Source organism: Lepisma saccharinum, chromosome 29, assembly GCF_977018435.1.
Source record: "Lepisma saccharinum chromosome 29, izLepSacc3.1, whole genome shotgun sequence".
Taxonomy (NCBI): Eukaryota; Metazoa; Arthropoda; class Insecta; order Zygentoma; family Lepismatidae; genus Lepisma; species Lepisma saccharinum.
Window position 1 is genome coordinate 29,910,899 of NC_139257.1, and position 26,181 is coordinate 29,937,079.

General features: G+C 39.8%; 1 protein-coding gene across 3 annotated transcripts in view; it reads right to left on the bottom strand.

Moving 5' to 3' along the window:
• The window catches only part of Nep2 (M13 family metallopeptidase neprilysin 2), a 115,663-nt gene that overhangs the window by 44,052 nt on the left and 45,430 nt on the right, over positions 1-26,181 (bottom strand). For 2 of the 3 annotated variants that reach the window (XM_083114796.1, XM_083114795.1), the window contains exon 1: positions 19,196-19,347. The exons of the other annotated variant lie outside the window; for it this stretch is intronic. In XM_083114796.1, the coding sequence (XP_082970922.1) occupies positions 19,196-19,320 (125 nt within the window). In that variant the 5' untranslated portion in view covers positions 19,321-19,347. Of the gene's footprint in view, positions 1-19,195; positions 19,348-26,181 lie in introns of those variants that run through there. 3 annotated transcript variants of the gene reach the window in all.

The window sequence follows — 26,181 nt, forward strand, 5'->3', positions numbered from 1 at the left end:
ACTACAGGAGCTGATGGGTACGAGATAAAAAGTAGCTCAGATCGAATCGAGACAAAAGCTTTGAGCGCAGTTCATGTTGAACGTGAATGGGACAATGCAATCGTATCTTTTTGCACGATTCGGCCAGGCTTAACTAACCTTTGTGCAAGTAACAAACACTCGCCTGTATATTATGCACGTCTTACACGAAGCACTTTTCATTGTTTTTTTTTTAAAAATTTTGTTTACAAAAAAACATCGAATGAGCTGTCGACGCATTTGCAACAACAACTACGAGAGGTCAATTAAAATAATTTTGCTCACTGGCATGCAACATTTTTTCTTAAAGAATTGTGCTCGTCATGGCTTGTTTTGTGCAATTAGTGGGCATTTTTTGTTTCAAGAATTACGTAAGCGAGGAACATCTTATTTATAGTGTGTATGAATAAATGAGAAGGAGCTATTATTAATGTTAACCATGGGAAGCACTTAGGAAAATCAGGCCCGTAGATAGAACTGAATTCCAGGGGGCTTTGTAAACCAAGTCCATTTTTCAAAAGCTTAATAGTATTAAATGAAGGTAAAATATGTGTGTCGGGGTCATTAAATTAACTTAAAATATAAAATTTAGAAATATCATACAAATACTACAGTTTCTTTTTCTATATCTTCTAAAACATCTCTTGAAGTGCTAATGACTGCTACTGACACCATATCTTAATACACACTCCATACCATTTTTGATGATACAGATATTTAAGTTAAAGTGTACAATATTCACTTCAATCATAGTGTTTACGCTTTAAACTGTGGGTCCAGTCCCGATTAGCCTTTCTGTGCATAAAGCGGACTTACAACAGCAAATCAATTTCGTGAATTTCACTCGCCACGGAGGACAGCAATTCTAGTTTGTCTACTATATAAATTAGTTACTAACTTGTTTATATTAGACAGTTTCCGAATTTGATTTGTTACCGGCTCGTTCCATTGTATATATTTTAGTTATACAGTGGCTAAGCTATTAAAACTAAAGTCTGTGGCGGAACAGACGTCTAGCCAGAGACTACCAAGCGACTTTCCATTGGGCCGCCGCAGGGTTGGCAAAATTTGTGTTTTTTAAAAGAAACAAAACGAACAGGATGGACTGTGTTCCTATTATAAAGTAAAAGCTTGACTAACTTCTTAAAATACATATTTATGTTGGTCTTAAATCTCGTATGTTGACTGTTCGAGAAGCTTCAACTAATCCACCGTTGCTAGGCCCCACAGAGTCCAGGTAGTAGCTACTCTGTTTTTTCTATTAATACATTTTATCGTGAATGCAACTAAATATTGACATTGATACCAATGTGCACATTTTTCAGTGTATTAAGTGAGGAACAAAACTGTTTCATTCATGCAGTATTCAATTTTAAAAATATTTTAAACACCTTTAAAAAAACACAGCCAGGTGTTTTAAACATGACCCACGGGTATTCATCATGCTATGTTTCTTTGTTAATTCAATAAAAATGTTCAGCCACTGAACAGATTTCTATGCACAATAAACAGAATGACACGCATTGAACGACAAGGCATAGTTAGAACACGCAAACAACCAAAAACTATCAAACATCAAGTGTCAAGTTTTAAAGGTTTTAAACATTTGTGAAAAAGCAAAGCCATGTGTTTTAAACGTTTAAAACAAGTTGTTTAAAACCCTCTTGTTTTAAACATGCCAACCCTGGGCCGCCGCCGAGTCCCATCGCCTCTGTTTTCTGGTCTTAGAGACCGGGGCCCACTAATTCTTTTCAAGTGCCTGTTGGGTCAGCAGCGAAATTTTGAAGGCTCCTACCTGGAATCGAATCCGGGACCACTCGCACTAAGGGCGAGAGCTCTAACCATTTGGCTACCAGGGAGCCCAGTATTAGCGTTACATATATTAAAGTATTAACATTACAATTGTAGTGTGTGAATGTTGTATATGGTAAAAAATTACTACATGTAGTTACAAAAGATAAAAAAAAAACTATTATGTAGGCATAAGTATGACCTTATTGCAAGCAATATACGATAATTATATTCAAAGCCACTGTCTATAAGGCTAAATACATAGTACAGAGCAGTGTTTATAAAATATAATTATCGCATCCTTTACAGTAAGTTTCACACGCTCAGATTTAAGATCCTGATAGCGCCTGTGGCAATGAGAGTTTGGATGTTCATATGTTGTGTCCAAAACACGGATCATAAGACGAAACCAGTGGCAGCGATTGGGGGGGGGCAGCTGCCCCCCCACTTTTGCCCCCGCACTATGCTAAATCTTATCTACAAAGGGAAATATACAGTCTTTGCCCCCCCCCCCAGTTTTGGAACCCAATCGCCGCCACTGGACGAAACGATAATGTTTTTGGCCTAGAACAATAGGGTATGAAATCCCTGAGGCAATTATCGATGTGAAGAAGCCAGTACAAATGCATATTAGCTCAAAGTCCTTCATTATCTTACTCTGCCTGCCCCCTTTCAGCGATGCAATTCAACGTTGCTTCAACAAACCGTCCTTCCAACTGACCTTGTCAAGGTACACAGCGAAGAAGTCACGAGCACCCGAAAACAATGAGAAAGAATCGAACACGTACTTAGCATTAACTTTTCTCCCGCATCACTATTATACGCACGCATCACAAGCGTGTCGTGCACTTTGTATTCGAGCTAGCGCACACCCATTTTCCATGTAGAGTTTGTTAGCCTGTTCGCTAGCTGCTCTTTTGACCTTGAAATAAATCAATTCATGATCTATCTCACTCTCGCACTACTATTACAAGCTCAGTCGTCGTGACTTGAATAATGTCCCTTGCGCACTAGCTTCTGTACTTCTGATTTTTCTGAAAAGATGATCACGTTGTACTTGTCCTAGCAAAAAAATTTCTTTGGCTGCAGAGGTGCGACAACCGCTTACTTCTTTCGAGTCAAGTACGTTCACTCTAACTGCAACGAACTTTTGAACCATCCTATTGTTGAGAAAAATAATGCAAATTAAAAACAGGAAAGAAGTATGTAGAATATGTACATTATTTGCATTTTTCTTATTTAGCGACGCTATTCTGCCAATTTTGATTCATCGCGACGATGATAATGCAAGACGATTAGATGCAACTGATGTAAGGACACTCAAAATGGATTGGATTGATTTGTTGTTTTAAGTCCACTTTATGCACAGTAAGGCTAATCGGGACTGGACCTACAGTTTAAAGTGGGATCCGATCCACTATGTGCCTCAGCCGGGAATCGAACCCGGGACCCCTTGATTACAAGGCGACGACGCTACCACTGCGCCATCGGGGAAGCCGACACTCAAAATGTACAGACGGACATTTATCACGTACGCTGCATCATGAGAATTGTTTGGGGATGACAAAAATTAAAGAAACATTGATAACAAATGTGTGGGGATTAATTGATTGAGTCTTATTGTTTTTTGTTATTTAACGTCATTTTTTCTACCTGTGGGTTAATTGCGACGAAACGGATTAGTGGATTAGTAATGAAATTATAAGGGACTCACAAAATATCCTTGATTTACCCAGGATTCGAAATCAGGAACTCTAGCATTGTGGGGAGTTCTGGATTCGAATCCCAATATCCTAAGGCGGAGAAAGATATATAAATTTGTATAGCTAAAATAAAACTCCCAAATAAAACCGTAAATACTTAACTCTGCTTAGGAAATAATTCCTAAAGTTGGCAACATTGTATTTGGGCATTTGTCATAGTAGGACCGTTTACTATTAGCTATAAAGCGGCTGGAAGCAGATGATGTATGGTCGCACGTGTCAGATTTTAAAACTCACATTTATGTAGCTTCTACAAAGATTAGTGAAATATTATAAACAACAGTTATAGCTAATGCCACTGAAACAAAGAAAGTGTGAATTACAAGAGATCGCGCCCACACAGAATATTTAGAGTCACAATTGTAGTAGATGTGTTACGTCATTAGCTACTTAATAGCCATCTAAATGGCCAATGGCTATTGGCGTTACATAATTTTCTGTACCTAGAAACTGACGTAGTTTCACGCTTCATATTTTGAAGGAATATAAGCATGAGAATGGTGACGACGATATGCAACAAATAGGCTATACTATAAGGTTATTCGTTTTTAAAATTAGGCGGTTTTTCGAACAATTAGATTCAATTAGAAAAACCTTCTGTATACCAAATATTATAATAACCGCTTTAAGGAGCCAACTCACAATCTTACCAGCCTTGACGTCACAGTTCACTATCCATTTTTTATATCTTGTCAGTGGCGGCGATTAAGTTCCAAATCGGGGAGGGGCAAGGACAGTTTACTTTTTCTTAATAGATAAGGTGTAGCATTGTGCAGGGCCAAAGTGGAGATGGGGCAACTGACCCCCACGCCCCACTTTAATCGCCTAGACTGCATCTTGTTGTTTACACGGTCATAACTAATGTTATATATTAATATAACTTTATATGGCACATAAATTATCTACGTATATGTATATTAAGTGATGTGATGAGTATTATTAACATGTAGAAAAAAAATGTTTGGTTTGAGTTGGTGTTTTAAGTCCACTTTGTGCACAGTAAGGCTAATCGGGACTGGACCTACAGTTTAAAGTGGAATCCGAATCACCCGGGTATCGAACCCGGGACCCCTTGATTACAAGGCGACGACGCTACCACTGCGCCATCAAGAGGCCCAGAAAACAATGTATATAATTTGTAAGTCATATTGAGATATACGTGTATATAGGTCTGTTTGTGCTTGTGGGTTTGTGTGTACCAATTTGCCTCCCCTCACCCCCTCCTCCGCCAAACACATCGGTCTATGTCCCTGGTGAAACCACAGCTGGATACCGAAAGGGAAAGTGCTATCACGCTGCTGACTTCAAGGAGATTACCCCGTTCCCCTTGTTTCAAGTGACGGTTTGCACCTTCAAGCGTCCGAATTGCTTTAGTCACCACACAGCGGTGGCAGGTTCAGACAGTGTGAAAATTGAAATCGAAAGGGGGCACGAAGCGAGCCTAGAGTTAGCTCAGATATCTAAAACTCGGTACGTGACACTTTCACGGGACGAAAGTCGCGACTATGCAACAAGTAGTGAAGTAATGCAGTCTGCGTTGGAGAAAGTTGTCACTAGTAATGAAACTACTTTTTTACAAAGTAATAATAACTTCCAAAGGAAGGTTACTACTATTCTCTATCCAAACAAAGAGCAAAACTAATGTAAACAAAACACGTGGACTTTTGAAAAAATAGTTCCTTTCTTATTTGTTAGTTTCTGTGCTAACTTGCTCATAAATGTATTAGACGAAGCTGTACAATTCATTATGTAAGGCACTCGTTAAAGCAGCTACGCTGAGTGGTATGTGTTTATCGTGTCCAATATATTCTTCCGCGCATGCGCAAGATTCCTGCCCAGCTTCCATTAGAATAGCCAATGTGTATTCTCGACAGCCACATATTTGTACTAATAGATAATAAGATGAGACTTGATTTAGTTGTATGTATGTATACTATAGTACGGTGTGAGTGTGTGTAATCGGTTCTCAATTTTAAATAAAAGCTAAAAAAAATTACGTATCCGATCAGTGCCGTGCTTTCTATTTTTAGCAATCAGCCCTGTATTTTACCATTCTTCCCTGCGTTTAGTTATTTCTTTTTTTTAAGAAAATTTGATGGGGCTATGGCCCCATCAACTCCCAATTTAGGCACGCCTCTGAGTCTAATTTTGTAGTAATCCTTATATCAACACGCCAGTATTCCTCTTGTTATTCTTGCAATCCTCTTTATATTAATAGTTTCGGTTTTAGAAGCATTTAAACGCGTTTTTGAAAGTACTGTAAACAAACATTGAAGTAACGTTTCGGAAGGACACACGCTTTCTTAATTAGACATTTATTAATAATTTGTACATTATTGAAATCTATCCTATTGTTGTAACTGTGACATTCATCAAACTACAAATATATACACAGGAAAGATATGATACTTCAACGTTGGTTTACGTTATTTCAAAAACATTTCAAAATCTGTTACCAGTGGTGGCGAATCTTACTTTCTCTTGGCAGACATGGCTTAGCATTGATTGATTTGATTGATTTAGTTTATTTTACTTCGCGTTTTGTGCCTCTTGGCTAATTTGCGAAGATGGGGATGAGTGATGTAATGATGAAATTGATGAATGGACATTCACAAACAACCAAGTCGGAGCAGGATTCGAACCCGGGACCCTTGGCGTCGCAGCGCGATGTGCTAACCACTCGGCCACAGGGCCCGGCACATGGCTTAGCATTAACAGGCCATAGTGCAGGAAAAAAGTGGGAAGGTAACTGCCTCTACTTCCCCCCTTAATAGCCGCCACTGCTTGTAACAACTGTAAACTAGAAGAAGAATTCTACTATGCAAGCAATATGTACAGTGGGATCCACTAGTATTGCTCGGCAAATTGTCCAAGATGCTGGTGCAGAAGTTGTTAACAGCTTGTTTTGTTTTCTTTTAATTCTTGAAGCTCCTATCGGGTCAAAAAAAGTGCACGAAGATGGTGATGGACAAATTGCATGGTAATAATCATGGATCCCACTGTACATACAAGAAGAATTAAATTTTCAATGTAAGAACAATAAAAAAACGGCACACAACAATTGCCACAAGGTTTTATGTTTATGCGATATCAAAGAAATGCACAATGAGCACTTGATAAATTCAGACTGTTAGAAACAAGTGAATAAAACTGTTCGAGGAACAAAAGCCAACATTTACATATTTAGCAAACATTCTTTGCAGAAACTCGACCAACTTTCTATAAAAAGGAAGTACTATAAATCACCTGTTTTTCTTCTTGAAGTGGGTGAATATGCCTTGTACTTTTCCTTGTATTACAAGGAAAATAAGCAGAAACGCATTGTCAGTGAAACTATAAAACTTGCCTGAGATTTTCTGCGTTAGTACCAAAAGTCCAAGGCTACGCTTAGGTTTATTTATCTCATGATATCGCCAACTACGTGTTTGCCGGCAACTTCACCTTTGCCATATATTTAGGCAGGAGTCACGGCTCGTGCAAGTTACTGAATTAAACACTCGTATTTCTGAAAGCTAAACGACCACAGTACAATGGGTTCCGGTTTGAATCTTGGTTTGATTTTCTTTTGTTTCTTTGAGGTTCAAGGCCGGGAAAAGAGTAATATGCTTGTTGTTACATGAAGAATAAAGATGCAGTGTTAACATTGTTACTGCACAGTGCATGCATATTTGCTCATACATAAGTAGTACGAATAATGCTTTCGTACATGTGTGTGTGGGTTCTTTGATCCATCTCTTCAACTACTGCGTTCATTCTTCCTGTCGCTGTTAACCTATCATAAAGATATATACTAGGGACGTTCAATATATAAGTTTCCCTGTGCTATAAAATATTGTATAAAGCAATGCCATTAAAAAGAAGCACATGATTGACAAGCGCCATCCTTCGTCTACAAGGAACAACAATCGATTTGTTATCAGACGTGAAGGCGCATGCGCTCAAGGGCGAAAAGTAAATGCTTGTTCGGAAAACCTGGGCTCGCGTCATAATGAGTTCAGAAGCATGGATGCTAAGGGCGTTCTGCTGATGGACTTTTTGGAAGGAGGAAGAACAATTAATGCTGACCGTTATTGTCAAACATTGGATAAATTGAAAAACGCAATTCGACATAAGCAACCAGGTCTCCTGTCAACTGGTGTCATTCTTCTTGACGATAACGCTCGCCCACACTCAGCAGTGCAAACACAACACAAAATTGAAGAATTGGGGTGGGACGGCTGCCCCGCCCTCCATACAGCACCGATTTAGCGCCGAGTGATTTTCATCTTTTTCCGGTGTCTGAATAAGTCTGAATTGCAAGGTTACCGTTTCGAAACAGACGAAGAAGTGAAGCGTAATGTGAGAATAGTGCTCATTAGCCAGAGCCCTGATTTTCTTGCAAAGGGTATGGACAAATTGGTGCAACGGTGGGACAAATGCCTGAATCTCTATGGGGGTTATGTGGAGAAGTGAGGAAGGATCCTCCTACACATGTATGTATAGTTTTCTAATGTATCTTAAAAATAAAAAAAATTACAGCATATGGAAACTTATATATTGAACGACCCACGCACGACAACTCAGACGTCATATTTCGTCCCGGGTTCGATACCCGGTGAAGGCACATAGTGGTTCGGATCCCACTTTAAACTGTAGGTCCAGTCCCGATTAGTCTTACTGTGCATAAAGTGGACTTAAAACTCCAACTCAATCAATCAAACAAATCAGACGTCATATGCAGGCCTTTTCCGGGAGGTAGGGGACATACATAGCTATTTTCCAGGTGAACACTTTTTCCAGGAAGGGACATTTTCACAGATTGATAAACAATAATTTCTCTCTCTCTCTCTCTCTCTCTCTCTCTCTCTCTCTCTCTCTCTCTCTCTCTCTCTCTCTCTCCCTGTTGCACTATTTCAATCTTTCTTTCTTCCTCGCTTTTTCTACCAGGACCTCTCAGGACAAGTATTGGAGTAGTGGGAACACTGTTACCTTATAATCAAGTGATTCTGGGCAAGGGTGTAACTTGGTACCTAACTTTGAGGGGGCAGAATCAAACTGGGCCTAATTTTGAGGAGGCAGAATTAAACTGGGCCTAATTTTGAGGGGGCAGAATCAGACCTGGACCTTAACTTTGGGGAAGAGACTCGAAAAGGTTTCCATCCCATAAAAACAGCGTCAAGGATAATTTTCTAAATAACTGTGACTCTTGCGAAATTACAAATATTACTCTTTATTACTTTGCTCCTCAGGTCCCCTAATTTGTAAATTTTTAATAAACTCGAAAATTTTTTGGGGGGTCCCTTGCCCCTCGCCAAGTTACGCCTATGGTTCTGGGTTTGGATCCCCGTTCGGATCCCACTTGAAAACTGTAGGGCCCGTCTCGATGATCTTATACAATCATAAAATGGACTTGAAATAATCCTTGAGAATCTTTTTGTCCTTTTTCTCTTCTTATCTTTATTTCTCCGTCCAGACTTTTTTTGTGTGTTTATCCCTATATATGTGTGTGTGTGTGTGTGATTCCTGCTCCAATGTTCTGGAAATTTATCCTGTAGATTATTTCGAGAGCCTACCTAGTGGAGACCAAAGACAGTGGAGAACAAGACGCCTCTACTGGCATCGAGAAGTTTAGCAGCAGCCCAACAGATGTCTCTATCTTACATGTTGTTCTTGCATCCTTCAAATACATTGCTAATATTTATTAACGACTATTGTTTTAAAACATTAGTTTCTACTGTTTCGAAACTGAAGAAAAAAGTATCAACCAATCACACTTAAAATGTTGGAGCCAATCAGAAGCAGTCTTCCGCGTACTGCTAGAAAGTAGTTGAGCGCTTGACCAGAGATGGCAGCACTGTACAGATACGCTTCGATATTATAGGGTATTCTATAATCGAGGCATCTTGTTCCATCCATCGTCTTTGATGGCGACGCGAATGCAGCCATTTTTAGTTCAGAATCTTTCAATTTCGTTTAAGATAATGGGAAAGGTGTGAGTGAAAATGCTCCCCCTCCACACCCTCACCTTCCGAGTTCATCACCTTGCGAGCAAAATACGCTGTTACGCTTCTCGCCAGTAATTTCTACCTTAATTGTATTATCGTCGGAGCAGACTGCTGCGACTAAGAATCTACACCGAAAGAACATCTCTTGGTGTGATAACGCTGTGAGCTCACTCTGAAGTTCTCGATGATGCGGTAAGAAGGAATTTTGAAAGAAAGTGACCATACCTTGCCTTTATAACAGTGTCTTTATGCTTTATCATCTTTTCATGTACCCGATGCTCTTTTTAAGAGCATTTTCCCAATGATGTAACTTGAAAGAATTGAGTCAAGATTCAATGTCATGTAACTTATCGATATGTTCCTACGCCCTTTTATAACCAGCACCTTGTTGATCAATAGTAGCTAAATCGTAAATTTCGTTCTTATTGCCGCTGGTAGGTATCGAACCTATGGATGTTATTACGAATCCGGTGTGCTGAAAAGAGAGAGAAAATAGATGTGGATGGACAGAGAGAGAAAGAGAGAGGAGGGAGAAAGAGGAGAGGAAGATGGAGACTCTCTCTTTCTCTCTCTCTCTCTCTCTGTGTTCCTATATCTTTCTCACCTCCTCCTCCCTCTATTTCTCTCTCTTCCTTCCCTCTCTCGCTCTCTTTCTTCTCTCTCTATCTACAAACACAATGGGACTCCTCAATGGAGCAGTGGTAGCGTCATCGCCTTGTAATCAAGGGGTTCCGGGTTCGATTCCCGATGGAGGCACGCCGGCCCCCGTAGCATATCGCGCTACGACGCCAGGGGTCCCGGGTTCGAATCTCGGCCTGGGCATGGATGTTTGTGAGTGTCCATTCATCAATTTCATCATATCATCACTCATTCCTATCTTCGTAAATTAGCCAAAAGTGGCACAAAAAGCGAAGTAAAATAAAGCAAATTAACCGTTGGAGGCACATAGTGGGTCGGGTCCCACTTTTAACTGCAGGTCCTAGGGCCTCCCCGATGGCGCAGTGGTAGCGTCGTTGCCTTCCAATCAAGGAGTCCCGGGTTCGATGCCCGGTGGTGGTTCGGATCCCACTTTAAACTGCAGGTCCAGTACTGATTAGCCTTACTGTGCATAAAGTGGACTTAAAACACCAAATCAATCAATCAACCAACCATAAACTGTAGGTCCAGTCCAGATTAGCCTTACTGTCCATAAAATGGACTTAAAACACCAAATCAATCTTTACAAACACACGTACGAGAGAGGGAGAGAGAAAGTGTGAGAAAGAAATAGAGAGAGAGAGAGAGAGAGAAAGAGAGAGAGTATTTCTCTCTCTCTGTGTGTGTATATGTGTCCGTATTTCTTTCTTGCATTTGCTCTCTAATCCTCGCCTTCTCTCCTTCCCTCTACACTCCACGGCATAGTGCGCACTTATTATTCCGATGTCAGCTGTAAGTACACCCTCCCCTTTCTAAGATCCGGCATTGTGCTTGGCGTAAATAGGTTCGTTGATGTTCACCACATCATAATTTGAAATAAAGAACCGTGACAAAACACGCACGCGAGGCACGCCAGACATTGAGTTAAAAAATCTCAACCTTGAACTATCCAGAGCGACCTATACGTAACATGCTTTGATGTTCATGTCAGCACTCAGAGTTTTACCTCTTATGTAAGTAAATAGGCCGTATATTCTCGTTACAATTGCAGAGGTATTTTTCGGTGTGAAGCCCGAAACGTGCGAGACAAGTTTTTAAATGTTGAGTTACTGCGCACATCCACATTGATAGTTGACTACTCTTTTGAACCTACCACATGCACGCATATCCTTGAGGTAGGTTAGTATCACATGGGACATTCAATCAAGGTCAAGAACGGGCGGGTTGATTTGAGAGAAAAAGTGAAATGGTTTCATAGTTAACGATTCAGTATAATCACGATATGCTCTGCGGTTGCTGGTCAGAGCTGATCTTTCTGGCGGAATGTTTAGCGTAACGCTCGACGAAGCCAGTTATCTTACACTGCTAAACGCAATGACTACGGCTTAGAAGTTGATGACCTAAAATATCTTTTAAATGACCTCTAAAATAACTATATTTAAAAAAAATGGCGTAAATATGACACATAACATTACTTTAGATCACGTTTTGCAAATATAAATCACTAACCAGTACTGAAAAATAAAAATATTACATTTATGTTCCACGTTACTTTGTGGAGCATCACGGGATTCTTTCTATGTGGTTTGAATCTGCATATGTAGGCTATATATGTTATGTATAAATGTGTTTGCATTTCTATTTATTTGAACCTACCCTATAGCGTATCACTTACACCAGTGGCGGCGATTGGATTCCAAATCTAGGGGGGCAAGATGCCAAAACTGGGGGGGGGCAAGGACAGTTTGCTTTCCCTTGGTAGATATGATTTAGCATATTGCGTGAGCGAAAGTGGCAAAAGGTGGAGGGGGGCAATTGCCCCCTCGCCCCCCTAAAAGTACTACATAAAAAAGTGTTCAATCACTTCAATAATAAATAATTAACATGCACTATTCGTTTAATTATAGAATGAAATAATGTAGTGAAAATATAATTTGATATGAAGCAATGTAAATACACTGCAGTGTCAAAATTCAATGAAAAACAAACAAAAATAATTGTGATAGATTACATTATTGGATATGATGGAAAACTGCATTATCGACTCATAATTATCACCAAGCAATAAGAATGCACAACAATCACCGTCTAATCATTGTTTAAAACTGCTGCTTGCATTGTCTAACTGGTAAGGTGGGTGGAGAAGGTTACATAATTTGTATTCGTGTCCAGATATTATTAGAATGATTAAATCAAGAAGACTTAGGTGGGCAGGTCATGTGGCACGAATGGGAGAGGAAAGGAGAGTCTACAGGATTCTTGTTGGGAAACCTGATAGTAAGAGACCAGTAAAGAAGGCCAAGACGAAGATGGAAAGATAGGGACAGATGGAAGGCCTGTGTTGCTGCAGCCATGAACCTTCGGGTTTAAGAAGGCTAAAGAGTTAGTTAGATGGAAAACTGCCACTTGGCTAGATATTCACCATATTCAATTTTATAAGTTAATATAATGGTACCAGTCAGTGGTAGTCGGAAACGAAATGGAACACACATTTGAAAACTGTTATTAACTTCACATAATTCTTTGTTTTATCTTCAACACGTTCTGCTTACTGGCACGAATGGGAGAGGAAAGGAGAGTCTACAGGATTCTTGTTGGGAAACCTGATAGTAAGAGACCAGTAAAGAAGGCCAAGACGAAGATGGAAAGATAGGGACAGATGGAAGGTCTGTGTTGCTGCAGCCATGAACCTTCGGGTTTAAGAAGGCTAAAGAGTTAGTTAGATGGAAAACTGCCACTTGGCTAGATATTCACCATATTCAATTTTATAAGTTAATATAATGGTACCAGTCAGTGGTAGTCGGAAACGAAATGGAACACACATTTGAAAACTGTTATTAACTTCACATAATTCTTTGTTTTATCTTCAACACGTTCTGCTTACTGGCACGAATGGGAGAGGAAAGGAGAGTCTACAGGATTCTTGTTGGGAAACCTGATAGTAAGAGACCAGTAAAGAAGGCCAAGACGAAGATGGAAAGATAGGGACAGATGGAAGGCCTGTGTTGCTGCAGCCATGAACCTTCGGGTTTAAGAAGGCTAAAGAGTTAGTTAGATGGAAAACTGCCACTTGGCTAGATATTCACCATATTCAATTTTATAAGTTAATATAATGGTACCAGTCAGTGGTAGTCGGAAACGAAATGGAACACACATTTGAAAACTGTTATTAACTTCACATAATTCTTTGTTTTATCTTCAACACGTTCTGCTTACTGTTCTTACGAAATATATAAATGAATTGTTTATTAATTGAATCATAGGCCCCGCGTATATTGTATGCCCCAGGTGATACCTGACACTAAGCATCTACTCATAATTTTCACTAGGGCTAGGACTAGGACCTAAAAATCACCAAAATATGCCAAATAAAGTATGCTCTTATAACCTAAAATTCTACAAAATATGCACTAAAATTTGAAAAATATGCCCTTATAACTGGACTGTTTCAAACATCAATATCTAAATGCTGAGATATTTTCACATACGTACTATTTTTAGTTCACTTTATGGGCCCTGAGTTGAAATGCACAATTAATACTTTCTGTAAATTTTCAATTTTCAAAAACCTTCGAGTGAACATGGGAGTAACAACGAATCCACTCCGAAAATGACTGATTATTTCTTGAAAGAGCGAAAATATGCTGAATATAACCGAAAATTCATCAAAATATGCTCTATCATGCAGAAATGGCCAAATATGCCAAAATATGACCATAAAAGCACCTTAATTTAATTAAAATAGTTTCTTCATAATGTGAATTTCTATATGTTTCGGGAACACATGACCCTTGACAAGAAACAAAAATGTTAAGTCATGAAAATCCTAGCCCTATTTATCACCAAGCAACAAGAATGCACAACAATCACCGTCTAATCATTGTTTAAAGCTGCTGCCTGCATTGTCTAACTGGTAAGTCACTTGCGACCCAAATTCTTTTACGGGGAAAGGCATTCACGTCGCGGAATAACCCTTTACAAGCTGTCACCGTAAAGAGTAAAGAGAAATCATATCGACAGTTATGAATGCCTGAGGTTGGAGAATTAAGATAAAAAAATGAATTTTCCATTTCACCGAAAGCGAGAACACATGAAACATGTAAAAAAATAAGCTTTGACAACCATTGTGTTAATGGCCGTGTGATTTGGAGCGAGACTTTAAATGCTTTCAACCAAATTGATGGCGGGCCTCCCCGATGGCGCAGTGGTAGCGTCATTGCCTTGTAATCAAGGGGTCCCGGGTTCGATACCCGGTGGAGGCACAAGTGGTTCGGATCCCACTTTAAACTGTAGGTCCAGTCCCGATTAGCCTTACTGCGCATAAAGTGGACTTAAAACACCAAATCAAATCAAAAAATCAAACCAAATTGATGGCGGAAAGCTCAATTGAATTTAAGTGCATTGTTGTGTAGGCGACCAACGACATGTTAAACTGCCATTGCAATGTCCATTTGCATTTTTTCCGGGTTTCAAATGTGGCTGAATATCCAGGAACTGAAAAGGTCAAATATTTTAAAATATTTGCAGGTTTCCAATTGGATTGCTGCACGGAAGGAGGGTGGTTATATCAATGGAAGGCCAAATGAAGATTAAACTTGATCCGGATTTCAAAAATACGGATAACGGATATTTAGGGGATATTTGGATAAATTTATATCCGTATAATCAGGTGAATACAAAAAGAGTATTCGGATAATTCAGAAACTATCCTATTTCGCATAATCCGGAATATCCGTAGGCCCCATGCATTGATTCTCAGATTCCGTGCTCTTAGCGAACACCGGAAGGATAGGATTTGCAAGTACGTGCTGTTAGCGATTAAGCGAACACACAAACTTACCCTATCTTGTTTGTCCTTGAAAGTGGTCAACATGCAAGTGTTGCCAGTGATATCTTATAATCATTTTGTGTTTTAAATTAGCTAAATGGAGGATCCTCAACAATTTAGGTTAACTACATGGAAGTTTTTGTTAAAAGATTGATATACTTCATCTTCCTTAAAAATCAAATTTTACATTGAAATTGTAAATGTTAATCAACCTAGGTTACTTTTGTACAAAGGACAACTTCCTAAGACATTTGTAAATGTTGTTATCAATTTTCAGTTCTTCCAAAGCTGTTTTCATCCGGGTGTCGATGTTCATGTAAATCTTCTTCCTTTTACCGCTAGAGACGCCCAAGTTCTCACTGCCTAATTTGGAACATGGCTGAATGCCTACGTTGTTAGGTCAGGCTAGCTATGTTTAGTTTTCTTGGACTAAATAATAATTTTTCATTGTATTTATGCTAATGGAACCTAACCTAACCTTGTAGGCATTCCTCGTCTGACGTCAGAACACAAGGTAGCAAATCTGTTGCGCGACAAGGAAGACCCGATTGAAGAATGATCAGGGGTGAGTCAGGTCAGGTCAAGAGGCACCAGCAACTGAGGTGTTTCTCCACGCAAGTTGGCTTATCACTGGCAACACTTGCATGCTGACCAGATTCAAGGACAAATAAGACAGGACAAGTTTGCGTGTTCGCTAACAGCACGCACCTGTAAATCCTTCCGTAACTGTGTTCGCTAAGAGCACGTTCGCTAACAGCACAGCACCGATTCTCAACAACAACCGAACGGTCCTTTATCCGTTTTACGTATTATCTTACTAAGTTTCATCCCCGATGTCCACTGGCGTACGCAGAGGGAGGCTGGATGGGGCCACAGCCCCCTTTGAAATTTTGATAAAATAAACTCTGAGAATCAGTAAAACGGATAAACGGACAGTTAAGGTTACGGGTTCGTTGAGAAACCAGCCAACCTCCGTGGCGTAGTGGTTAGCACAGCACGCTAAGACGCCATGAATCCCGGGTTCGAATCCAGGCATGGGTGTTCTTTTGGAGTGTTCCTTCATTAATTTCATCCTTATCGTCGCGACTAGTTAAAAGTGGCAGAAATGTGACGATAAATGACAACAATAAATATAATCTTTCTCATCTCGACGAGCCTGACCTCCTTCTTGTTTTGATATCGTCACCTTTCCTAATTTCGACGTCGAGGGCCTCAAGCCCTACAGCGTCCTACGCCACGGTATGTACTCTAGTAAATTCTATCTTCAGTCTGACACGATATCAAATTTCCAGAACCCTCTTCGCTTTAGTTCTTTACAGAACTCTTTTTTTTATTATTTGCTTTTGTTTTACTTCGCTCTTTGTAGCACGTTGACTACGAAGATGGGGATAAGTGATGATATGATGAAATTGATGAATGGACACACACACATCCATGCCCAGGCCGGGATTCGAACCCAGGACCCTTGGTGTCGTAGCGCGGGGGCCAGGCTCTGATCTCATTACTTCCTTGTGTAAACGTATTATAGACATTTGCAAACTTGGTTAGAATAATTCGAAAAATGAGCACTTACGTGGGTATACTTGAAAGAAAAAAAAATGCTGTTTTTTTCCCTCCACCAACCGCAAATTCAAGAGATGATGATGTAGCAACTTTATTGGTTTGCGGTGTGGGAATTTCCTCTTGCTTCATAATTGTTGTGGTAAATTTACCATGGGTGGGGGGGGGGTGCGATAATATAATACTGGTATATATTATCAGCATCAGGTCCCCAATTCTTCAAAACTGAACTCGAATTCATTACATGCTGAAATTTTTTGAAGGAATTCAAGAATTACTTTTCATCAGAGATAGTATAATGTTCCGTTTTGAACCACAAATTTTGATTCATTTTTATATAATTCCAAGTGCTGACTAAATAATACAGAGATTTTCAAGATACAAGAAGAGGAGATTATACTTTCTTATCTAGATGGAAGTCTGTGTCTTGTGGATTTTTTCTTTCACTTGTAAAGGGTGTCCCAACAAGAACGCACCATTGTCTTGTTGTCGTTGGGTTGGCGCCACTGTTCTTATATATTTAAGTACTGTTGTCTTTTATTTGTTGTCGTATTTGAATGGTGTGGATATTGGACCCTTGTGGTTCCAGCAGGATGGCGCTACCTGCCACACCTCCCACGAGACGATTGCCTTGTTGCGCGACTAATTTCCAGGTCAAGTTCTTTCGAGTAACGTCGACCAGAACTGGCCAGCGAGATCATGTGACTTAACAGCCTGCGACTTCTTCCATTGAAAACAATCCCCGGCCCCTACCAGAATTTAAGGAAGAAATTTGATGCGTCATCAGCAAAGAGGAGCAAGTCTGAGTCAGAGTCATCAGTAATTTCATGAATAGAGTGACTACATGCAGAGCAAGTCGTGGGGGCACATATGGCAGATATTGTTTTCCATACTTAACTGGCAAAATCTTTGTAATGATGTATAAATACATGCCATTTCATGAAAACAAAATAATTTTTTCACGTTAATAAATTGGGACATCCTTTACATTTCTTTTTTTGAGGCATAATATGCAATATATCAGTCCTTGCTTTAGTTTAATAGATGGAACTTTGGCAATCCCTTCCCTTTCCCCCATCGAATCGCGTCCCCCGAAACTCGGCCGTGGTACGCCTCTGCAGCGACACTGTTACCCAGAATTCAACGTACCTATTCATGCTGTTAACTGTAAGAGTGCGTGCATGTGGAGGTAACAATACTCCATAACTAGAACAGACTTGGAGCCCTCTAGACAACCGAATTAAACGAACCCAAACGGATGTCAGACAGAATATTTACACTGGTATTTTCCCAACGACGCCAGTTGTTCTAAAAGATAGTAACGTGCAGATTTTACCGAAAATAGTGAATATACGAGATCAAAACATGCAGCTTGCACAAAACTAAGTTCAGGCCAGAATGGCATAACATAGGCGTGCGCACGGGGGGGGCGCAAGGGGGTGCAATGCTCCCCTCTAATCAACGTCCGCCGATGTTTTCCACTGAAAGACAAACAATGTATTTTTCCATGGGGCATATTACCCCGATAATAGTGTTGCCCCTTCAAAAAAACACCTCTTGAATTTGAAATTATCTCATTCCTGCATCCTCATTATAATAATTAATGTAAATTACTATGACTGAAATCAAATTATATGTGTGAAATATATACGTTTAGGTTGATATTCGCTTTTTATGGGGGAGGTATGGCCATTGTTGCCCCCCCTTCCAGACGTCCATGTCCCTACAGTATTATACTTTCACCTAGAAATTTAGTGTAGAGGAATCTTATCGCCGTTATTATTATACGATATTATACTCTTAAAGAAAATAAAGTATTTTCAAGACGATTAAAGTTCAAAGCAACTGAGGGAAAAGAGGGTGCAGTGGCGCAACCACAGGGGATAATGGGCATTGCCCCTCCTCCCCAACCTAGGGGGGCAAAAGTTGAGGTAAAAGAAAGCAAGACTAGTAGAATCTAAGAGTAGCAGGACAAGATGGAATTAGTTTTCACGTCTTTCTTGCATTATTTCTTCCAGACGGCCCCAAGATCACCTGCAAGGGGGGGAGGGGGGCACAAAGGAGCCATTGCCATCATCGATATCAAATTTTCTACAAATAAAAAAACATTACGTAAAATTTTCTTGGTCATTTCGCTCGCAATACCTGCTATTCTTACAGTCTTGTCAAGTTGATAGTCGTAGCTAGAGGGAGTTGGCCCTGGGCGCCGAACGATCTAAATGAAAGAAAAATGGAAAACAGAATGCCATGGCGCCCCATGAAATTGTTTGTGCCATATTAAATCGATATTGTTTTCAGTTTGTAAAAATTTGGATCTAAAATTTTCTTGCTCGGTACATTTCACAGACAATTTATTTATTCGTTATGATGCCTCTATGTTGCTGCATTATATATATATAATTACACATACATACATACACATACATACATACATACATATACTCATCAATGCAATGAAACTAAAACAAGTGATATAAAATTATAAAATGAGGGTTTTCTTCCCCGACTGAAATTCCATCGAGGCTTTTGCCCCCCCCCCCCATAATCAGAGGGTCTCCAGACGCCTATGTGGCATAGTTATTGTAAAGAAAACATCGGCGTCTTAAAATACTTACTTCTGTTTGAAGGACTCAACAATCAGCAACCAATAACTCTCGCGACTTGGTTGCTCAATTGTAAACTGTTCAGCCATTGGATGATAAACCTCACTGTAATCGCACAGTTTTTCGCAAGAACCCATAACAGACTCTTCTTCGCTTTAGTTTCTTACACTACCACAATACGTTATCACTCGGTGCACAGATATCACAGTATGTACGCATAATTCGCCCTCACGAGATGGTGTGAAGTGCGTTCAGTTTACAACAGCAACTGGCTGATCTCTCGACAGAGATAAATCCACACAGATCACAAAACGACTGTCTTATAATCCAGGGAGAAAAAGAAGACGTGAAAAAAAATATAGAGCTACGTAAATGCAATGCAGCCAAGACGAATTCCGTTTGAAACGCTTTGGAGCGACGTTGCCAAGCCTTGTCTCATACTCTAAACGCTCCTGTACACTTTTTTTTTTACTAGTCCGTTTAGCGTTGAAGCGTTTGTCAGTTTTCTTTGGCTTCGATTGCTGTTTTCGTTCGCAATTTACACCAGCTGCTCACCGCCACACGCGCCGACTTCCCTCCACGCACTGATGTCTTAATTGACTTCCAAGGTGAATGATTTTTTTCTTTTAAAAATCGTCTGATTTGCATTCCCAGTAGGTCTTCCTCTTTTCAAGATGACACTAACGGATGCGCGTTGTTCCTGCTACACGTGACACGCACTGGTGCTTGTATGACACATTTTATGCGTAACTGCGTTTGATATTCGTATGCCCTAGAATTTTGAGAATGAAGTTTTAGCCGGGATGTAATTTTTCCACTTTCTTTTCACGGTTCAGCTCTGTCGTGTTTTCTTGCATGCTTGTGTTATTTGTTTTGCAATGTGTGACGTTGTTTATGTAGGATTAATGCCGGTAAATGGGCTATAAGGAAAATGAAGTGCATAATTATGTAGAATTAACAATTAGTATAATACATATCTGACCTTTCTATGTATTAAATACTGCGGGATATGCTTCATTACCGATTATAATTCGTTAATCATATGCAGTGGCGTGCAGAAGTTGGTTAGCGCGCCGTATATGTAGTAAAATCACAGCCGTCGTAGGTTCGATTCCCGTTACCGACAAAAATATAGTAGGGAAAATAGGTAGACAATGAGTAATGTCATAATAATATGAATGCTAATAAGAGATCGAGTATTTTCACTTCATGTATAGATAGAATAATCGAGAGTAAGGTTTAAAGTTGAATCCCATCACTTATGTGCTTCCACCGGGTATCGCAACCGGACCCCTTCATTACAAGACGATGACGTCATCATCCTAATAACAACTTAACACGTGAAACGATGGTGTCGTCCTAATTGCGAACAGCCCTAGTTGCGAACAGTCCTAATTGCGAACACTTCCTGCCTAAACAGGATTATCCTCGAAGGGCAGTGTCATAATCGCGAACAGAATTTCCGCCTTTGGACCTACAACTTTCTCATCCAGTTCCTATGTCTTTTTAATGAATTTTTCGGGGACTTCGAGACTGGTCAGAGCCTTGTTGGAACATAGATAATTCGACATGATTAAAGTCGTTGCGTAGTATAAATAATTTAATAATAAAAGGGTGGCCTATTTTATATAACGACTACATACTGCACACTTCTTAACTGAAAAGAGCTTCGTCATTTAATAATATAATTATTAATTTCAAATTCGAATTTCAAAACATATGACACTGTACTTAAAATTTATGTATACCATCAATTCCCTCATACCTGTTAGTGCCCCTAGCCACTTTTTCGTCAAAGAAAATGAAAGAAAAAAAATCATCCATCATGATAAGTCAATCAGGTTGGCTATTGTTGCTGGTCAAACCAGCTGTCTCTCTGAGTCACTACTCTTATTTGTTTTTGAAAACAGGGTTTTCAGTTACGTGCGTTCGCAATTAGGACATGGAAGTATTACCTCATTTTTATGTGTTCGCAATTAGGATGGTTTAGGCACTGATCGCAATTAGAACTGTTCGCAATTAGGATGGTTTAGGCACTGTTCGCAATTAGGACTGTTCGCAACTAGGATGGTTTAGGCACTGTTCGCAATTAGGACTGTTCGCAATTAGGATGGTTTAGGCACTGTTCGCAATTAGGATGGTTTAGGCACTGTTCGCAATTAGGACTGTTCGCAATTAGGATGGTTTAGGCACTGTTCGCAATTAGGACTGTTCGCGATAAGGATAGTTTAGGCACTGTTCGCAATTAGGATGGTTTAGGCACTGTTCGCAAATAGGACTGTTCGCGATAAGGATGGTTTAGGCACTGTTCGGAATTAGGACTGTTCGCAATTAGGAGACAACCGAAACGATAAGAGCAAAGGGGCAGCTCTGGCGTTCTTATTCTATTTTTGACCATTTTACAATGCTTTTCTGCCTCCACAGAATAGAATAATCACTACTAAAGTGCTGCAGGAAGAGGATTTCGGTCGAACACCAAATAGTTCGTACCGACGATGCTAGATAGCATAGCTGCTTCACTCGAGCGAATAACGATCGAACAGGCAAAACGAGCGGTATATACCCGAAGCTCAGTAGTACACGTATAACCGTAATTTGTCTGCGATAGTGGGCCCTCAAATATAGATCGTGGAGTGAAAGACGCAGTGAAATTGACATAGTCATCATCTCCATGCTAAAATGTAGTTCAGTCTACCTTACCGATACACAGTGATAAATGAAAATAAAATAGGTGATTGTGGGTCGAAACTACCAAGGCATATATTTGACATACGGGTGGCCAGAATTAAAGTTACCCAACTCAGAGCACTCTGTAGCCTGTTTGAAACATTGTAGAACTTTGAAATTTGGTGAATCCACTATGCCATGGGGAAGAGGATGGCGATAAAAAAGAGTTCAATTTTCCGCCACCAGGTTGAAATTTGGAGCTGTACTTCCATGATGGGTTGTAATAATGACGTAAACTGCTCCAATTGGTTATGGATTTGCCTTTACCTTGCAATCTTGCAATAAACGAGAGATTATTTTCTCGCAACTTCAAGCCACTAACAAATGTCTTTCTAATTAATAACTCAGCTAAATCACTTAACGTGATTATTTGTACAACCCATCATGGAAGAACAGCACCACATTTCAACCTGGTGGCGGAAAATTGAACTATTTTTTATCGCCATCCTCTTCCCCATGCTCTGCATAGTGGATTCACCAAGTTTCAGAGTTCTACGATGCCTCAAACAGGCTACAGAGGGCTCTGAGTTGGGTAACTTTAATTCTGGCCACCCGGCACATTAAAATTATATTTCATTGTGTACGCTCGAGGATAGGGTCTCGAACGAGTCCGAGCGAGCGAATGCAGTACTCTAATCACAGCACTAAGGATAATGATGAATTCATGTCTTACCCAGGATTCACACTTGCAACTCCTGGCTTCGTGCCGATACGCTAACCACTCCGTCAAGGAGGGGGGCCTCGGATTTGCAAAGTGCATAACCCACATCTAGTGGTTGTTATATTCCATATGTTGACAACATCGTCACGACGAACTGCACGCTTGCATGAAGTTCGAACGAGAAAATATCACGAATGCGAAACTAGAATTTGCAACAATGTGACATATGCCTTGAGAAAAAGGCAAGTATTAATTCTCAGGGAAGGTTGTATCGGGAGCAGAGCATATCATATCGTGGGATTCTTCGGATGATAACGTTTAGGCAATCTATCTTCCATCCGCTTGGAAAATGTTACGAGATGACACCAGTCTGATACGAGCTCGTATGTGTGTCACGCACGATACTGGTTTGCGGAATTATTCGTCCTTTCTTTTCCCTGCCTTATCTGCGCTAACTTTTGTGCGTTTGTGGGTTGTTTCTCTCACAGTCTTGTGATGTTCGAAATTGGCACGCAGCGAATCATCCATCATCCGATTGTTATATAGCTTGTAAGTGCGCTACAGGGCTACCAAGCTTCCCACGAAAAATAGATTTTTGTCATTTAGCGTGTCTTTTCTGTCACGTTTGGCTAATCACGACGTTGAGGATGAATGATGAAATTGACGGTCACACCCAAGCCGGGATTCGAACCTAGGAACCCTGTCGTCATAGCGCTCTTGCTAACCATTCCGCCGCGGAGGTTGGCTTCATTGAAACCCATAACAAGAAATTTGATAATTTACGTAATTGTAAACATATATTTTGTAAAAATGTACACAAGATTATCATTTTATAAGATTTATTTGCTGTTTATATTAAATTTGTTCACGATGTACATAATTATAATTTAATATGTTGTCTGATAAGGTACAATGTGTATGTGTATATAAGAAACTATGAAAGAGTACCTTGCGCTGCGTTTAAACATGCGACAAATTTTCATTTCAAACTTACATAATATTGTTTGTAAACTCTCGAAAGTACGAATTACTTGGAATTGAAAAATTGATAAAACTTCCAATAACTTAAGTATGTGAAAGGTTTGCTAGTATCCTGCGCTGAAAGTTTCTATACCCTTCCACACATTTGTTCATTGCCATGCATAAAAATGAGTGCACGATTACTTCATTTTTACATATGTTAAGATATTTTAATTAATACTTCATGATAGTCATTCAGCATGTTGACAAGTCCCTTAGTTGTTTCAAACAATTAGATTTTGATTTTTATTATTCAGCGTCGTTTTTATACCACTTTTGGCTATAATCGCGACGATGAGGATAAGCGAGAAGGTCCGAGTTTCTTTAAGTTTGTCCAGAACTCTATTTCGAACTTTAAACATGTGAAGAAACAGGAAAAATATTCTTCTCCTTACAGGTCTGACAGGTCTCTGACTAAACCGGCCATAAGCTCTCCCATAACTTCCCCTGCCATGCCTAATACTCTCGTGATTAAGGGTTGGGCGCTGGGGGAATTCACTCCCAACCGCTTCCTTGGTTACGATATTAATTTTTAATTAGACTTCGTGGTGCGGCGTGGAGAAGATGAAATGGAGCATGCTGTGTTCTGAGAAGTTTCGAGAAGAGCCAGGACAAGATTCCTTTGGTTTCCTCCATCCTTGTAACTTATTGGCAAGGGTGGCTACACTGGCGGTGGATAGATTTTACACTGTTGCCATATTTTACCGATTGGATTTGCTCGGGAGTTTACTTCCGTTTTGCATGTTATATTATTCTATCTTATAGCCGGCCTCCGTGGCGGAGTGGTTAGCACTGCGATGCCAGGGGTCTCGGGTTCGAATCCCGGCCTGGACACGGATTCTCTTTGTGAATGCCCCTTCATCAATTTCATCATAGCATCACTCATCCCCATCTTCGCTATTAGCCAAAAGTGGCAGAAAAGCGAAGTAAAATGAACCAAAACAATCAATTATTGATTGATTGATTGATTTGGTGTTTTAAGTCCACTTTATGCACAGTAAGGCTAATTGGGACTGGACCTACAGTTTAAAGTGGGATCCGAACCACTTGTGCCTCCACCGGGTATCGAACCCGGGACCCCTTGATTACAAGGCGACGACGCTACCACTGCGCCATCGGGGAGGCCCTGCGCACAATCAATTATTGTATCTTATCATGTAGTATTGTAGTGTTGTATCATTGCATAATTGTGCTAATGAATAAGGTAAAACTATTAATGCTCTTCATAGTCTAATATAATGTATGTCTAAATAAAATGTCTCTAATAAAATATACACATTAGAGTGCTGCAATGAGCGTTTTTTGCTCTATTTTGCAAATAGTTCGCACGGATATCGCTAGATAGCGTTAGGAACTTACAGCTCCTCGATCACTATGACGTCACGAGCGAATTTCGCTCGAACAGGCAAATCGATCAGTATACGCTCGAAACCCAATAGTTCACATGTAACCGTAATTTTTCTGTAGTATTGGCCTTTCAAACATGGATCGTGAAGGGAAAGACTCAGTGAAATTGAAACTGAAGTGAACATAGTCATCATGTTCATGTTAAAATGTAATTTAGTCCATGTTTACAACACATAGCAATGTACGAAAATGAATAGATGCTTATGGGCTGAAACTCCAGGACGGATTTTACGCATATATTTGTACGATTATTGTCCTATTGAAAATATATTTGATAGTCTATATATTCGATCGAACACACTCGAGCGTTGGATCGATCGAGTACTTTCGAGCGAAAGTGGTCCAATGCAGTACTCTAATACATTAAACTACATCTGTATTATCTAAATATAACAAAAAATAAAGCAATAAGCATTTAGAGAAATTGACACCTGATTTATTGATTTGGTTTATTTTACTTCGCTTTTCTGCCACTTCTGGCTAACTGCGAAGATGGGGATGAGTGATGATTTGATGAATGGACACTCACAAACATCCATGCCCAGGCCGGGATTCGAACCCGGGACCGCTGGCATCGTAGCGCGATGTGCTAAACACTCTGACACTGAGGCCGGCACCCTGGTTTATTAAAAGACACCGGGCAAGAAGTGCATCTCCTTGAATGTATGTACACGGGTGGAGATCATACAAAAAAATTGAAATGGGATAAATGAGTATTTATTTATTGGGGCCGCAGTCAATGGAGGAATTGACACAAAGAACATCAAAGTTGTTTGTAACCTAACAGTAAATCACTGTGGACAAGTAACCCAAATTACTTTCTGCCAATCACAGGTTTATAGTCACATGATATCTATAAACAACCATGCCAGACACGTTTATAGCCCACGATCTGCTCTGAAAATTTATTAGCATTGTTTCGTGCGATTTACATAATGACTACTGGTTTCTGTTTATGTTCAATTATAATTATTGGGTTTTCAGTACGAAAATTTATTTATGAAAAGATGATAATTGGTAAGCGTTCTTGCATATTCATGTGAATTCGGTCCCTGAAATCTTTAATAGAAAATTTATCAGTACTCAAACTGAAGCGAAGCTAAATTTGATTACAATTTTACATGTAAAACGCAAACATTAATGTGCAATGGGAAACACATTAAATGAAGAGAAATAACGTTTT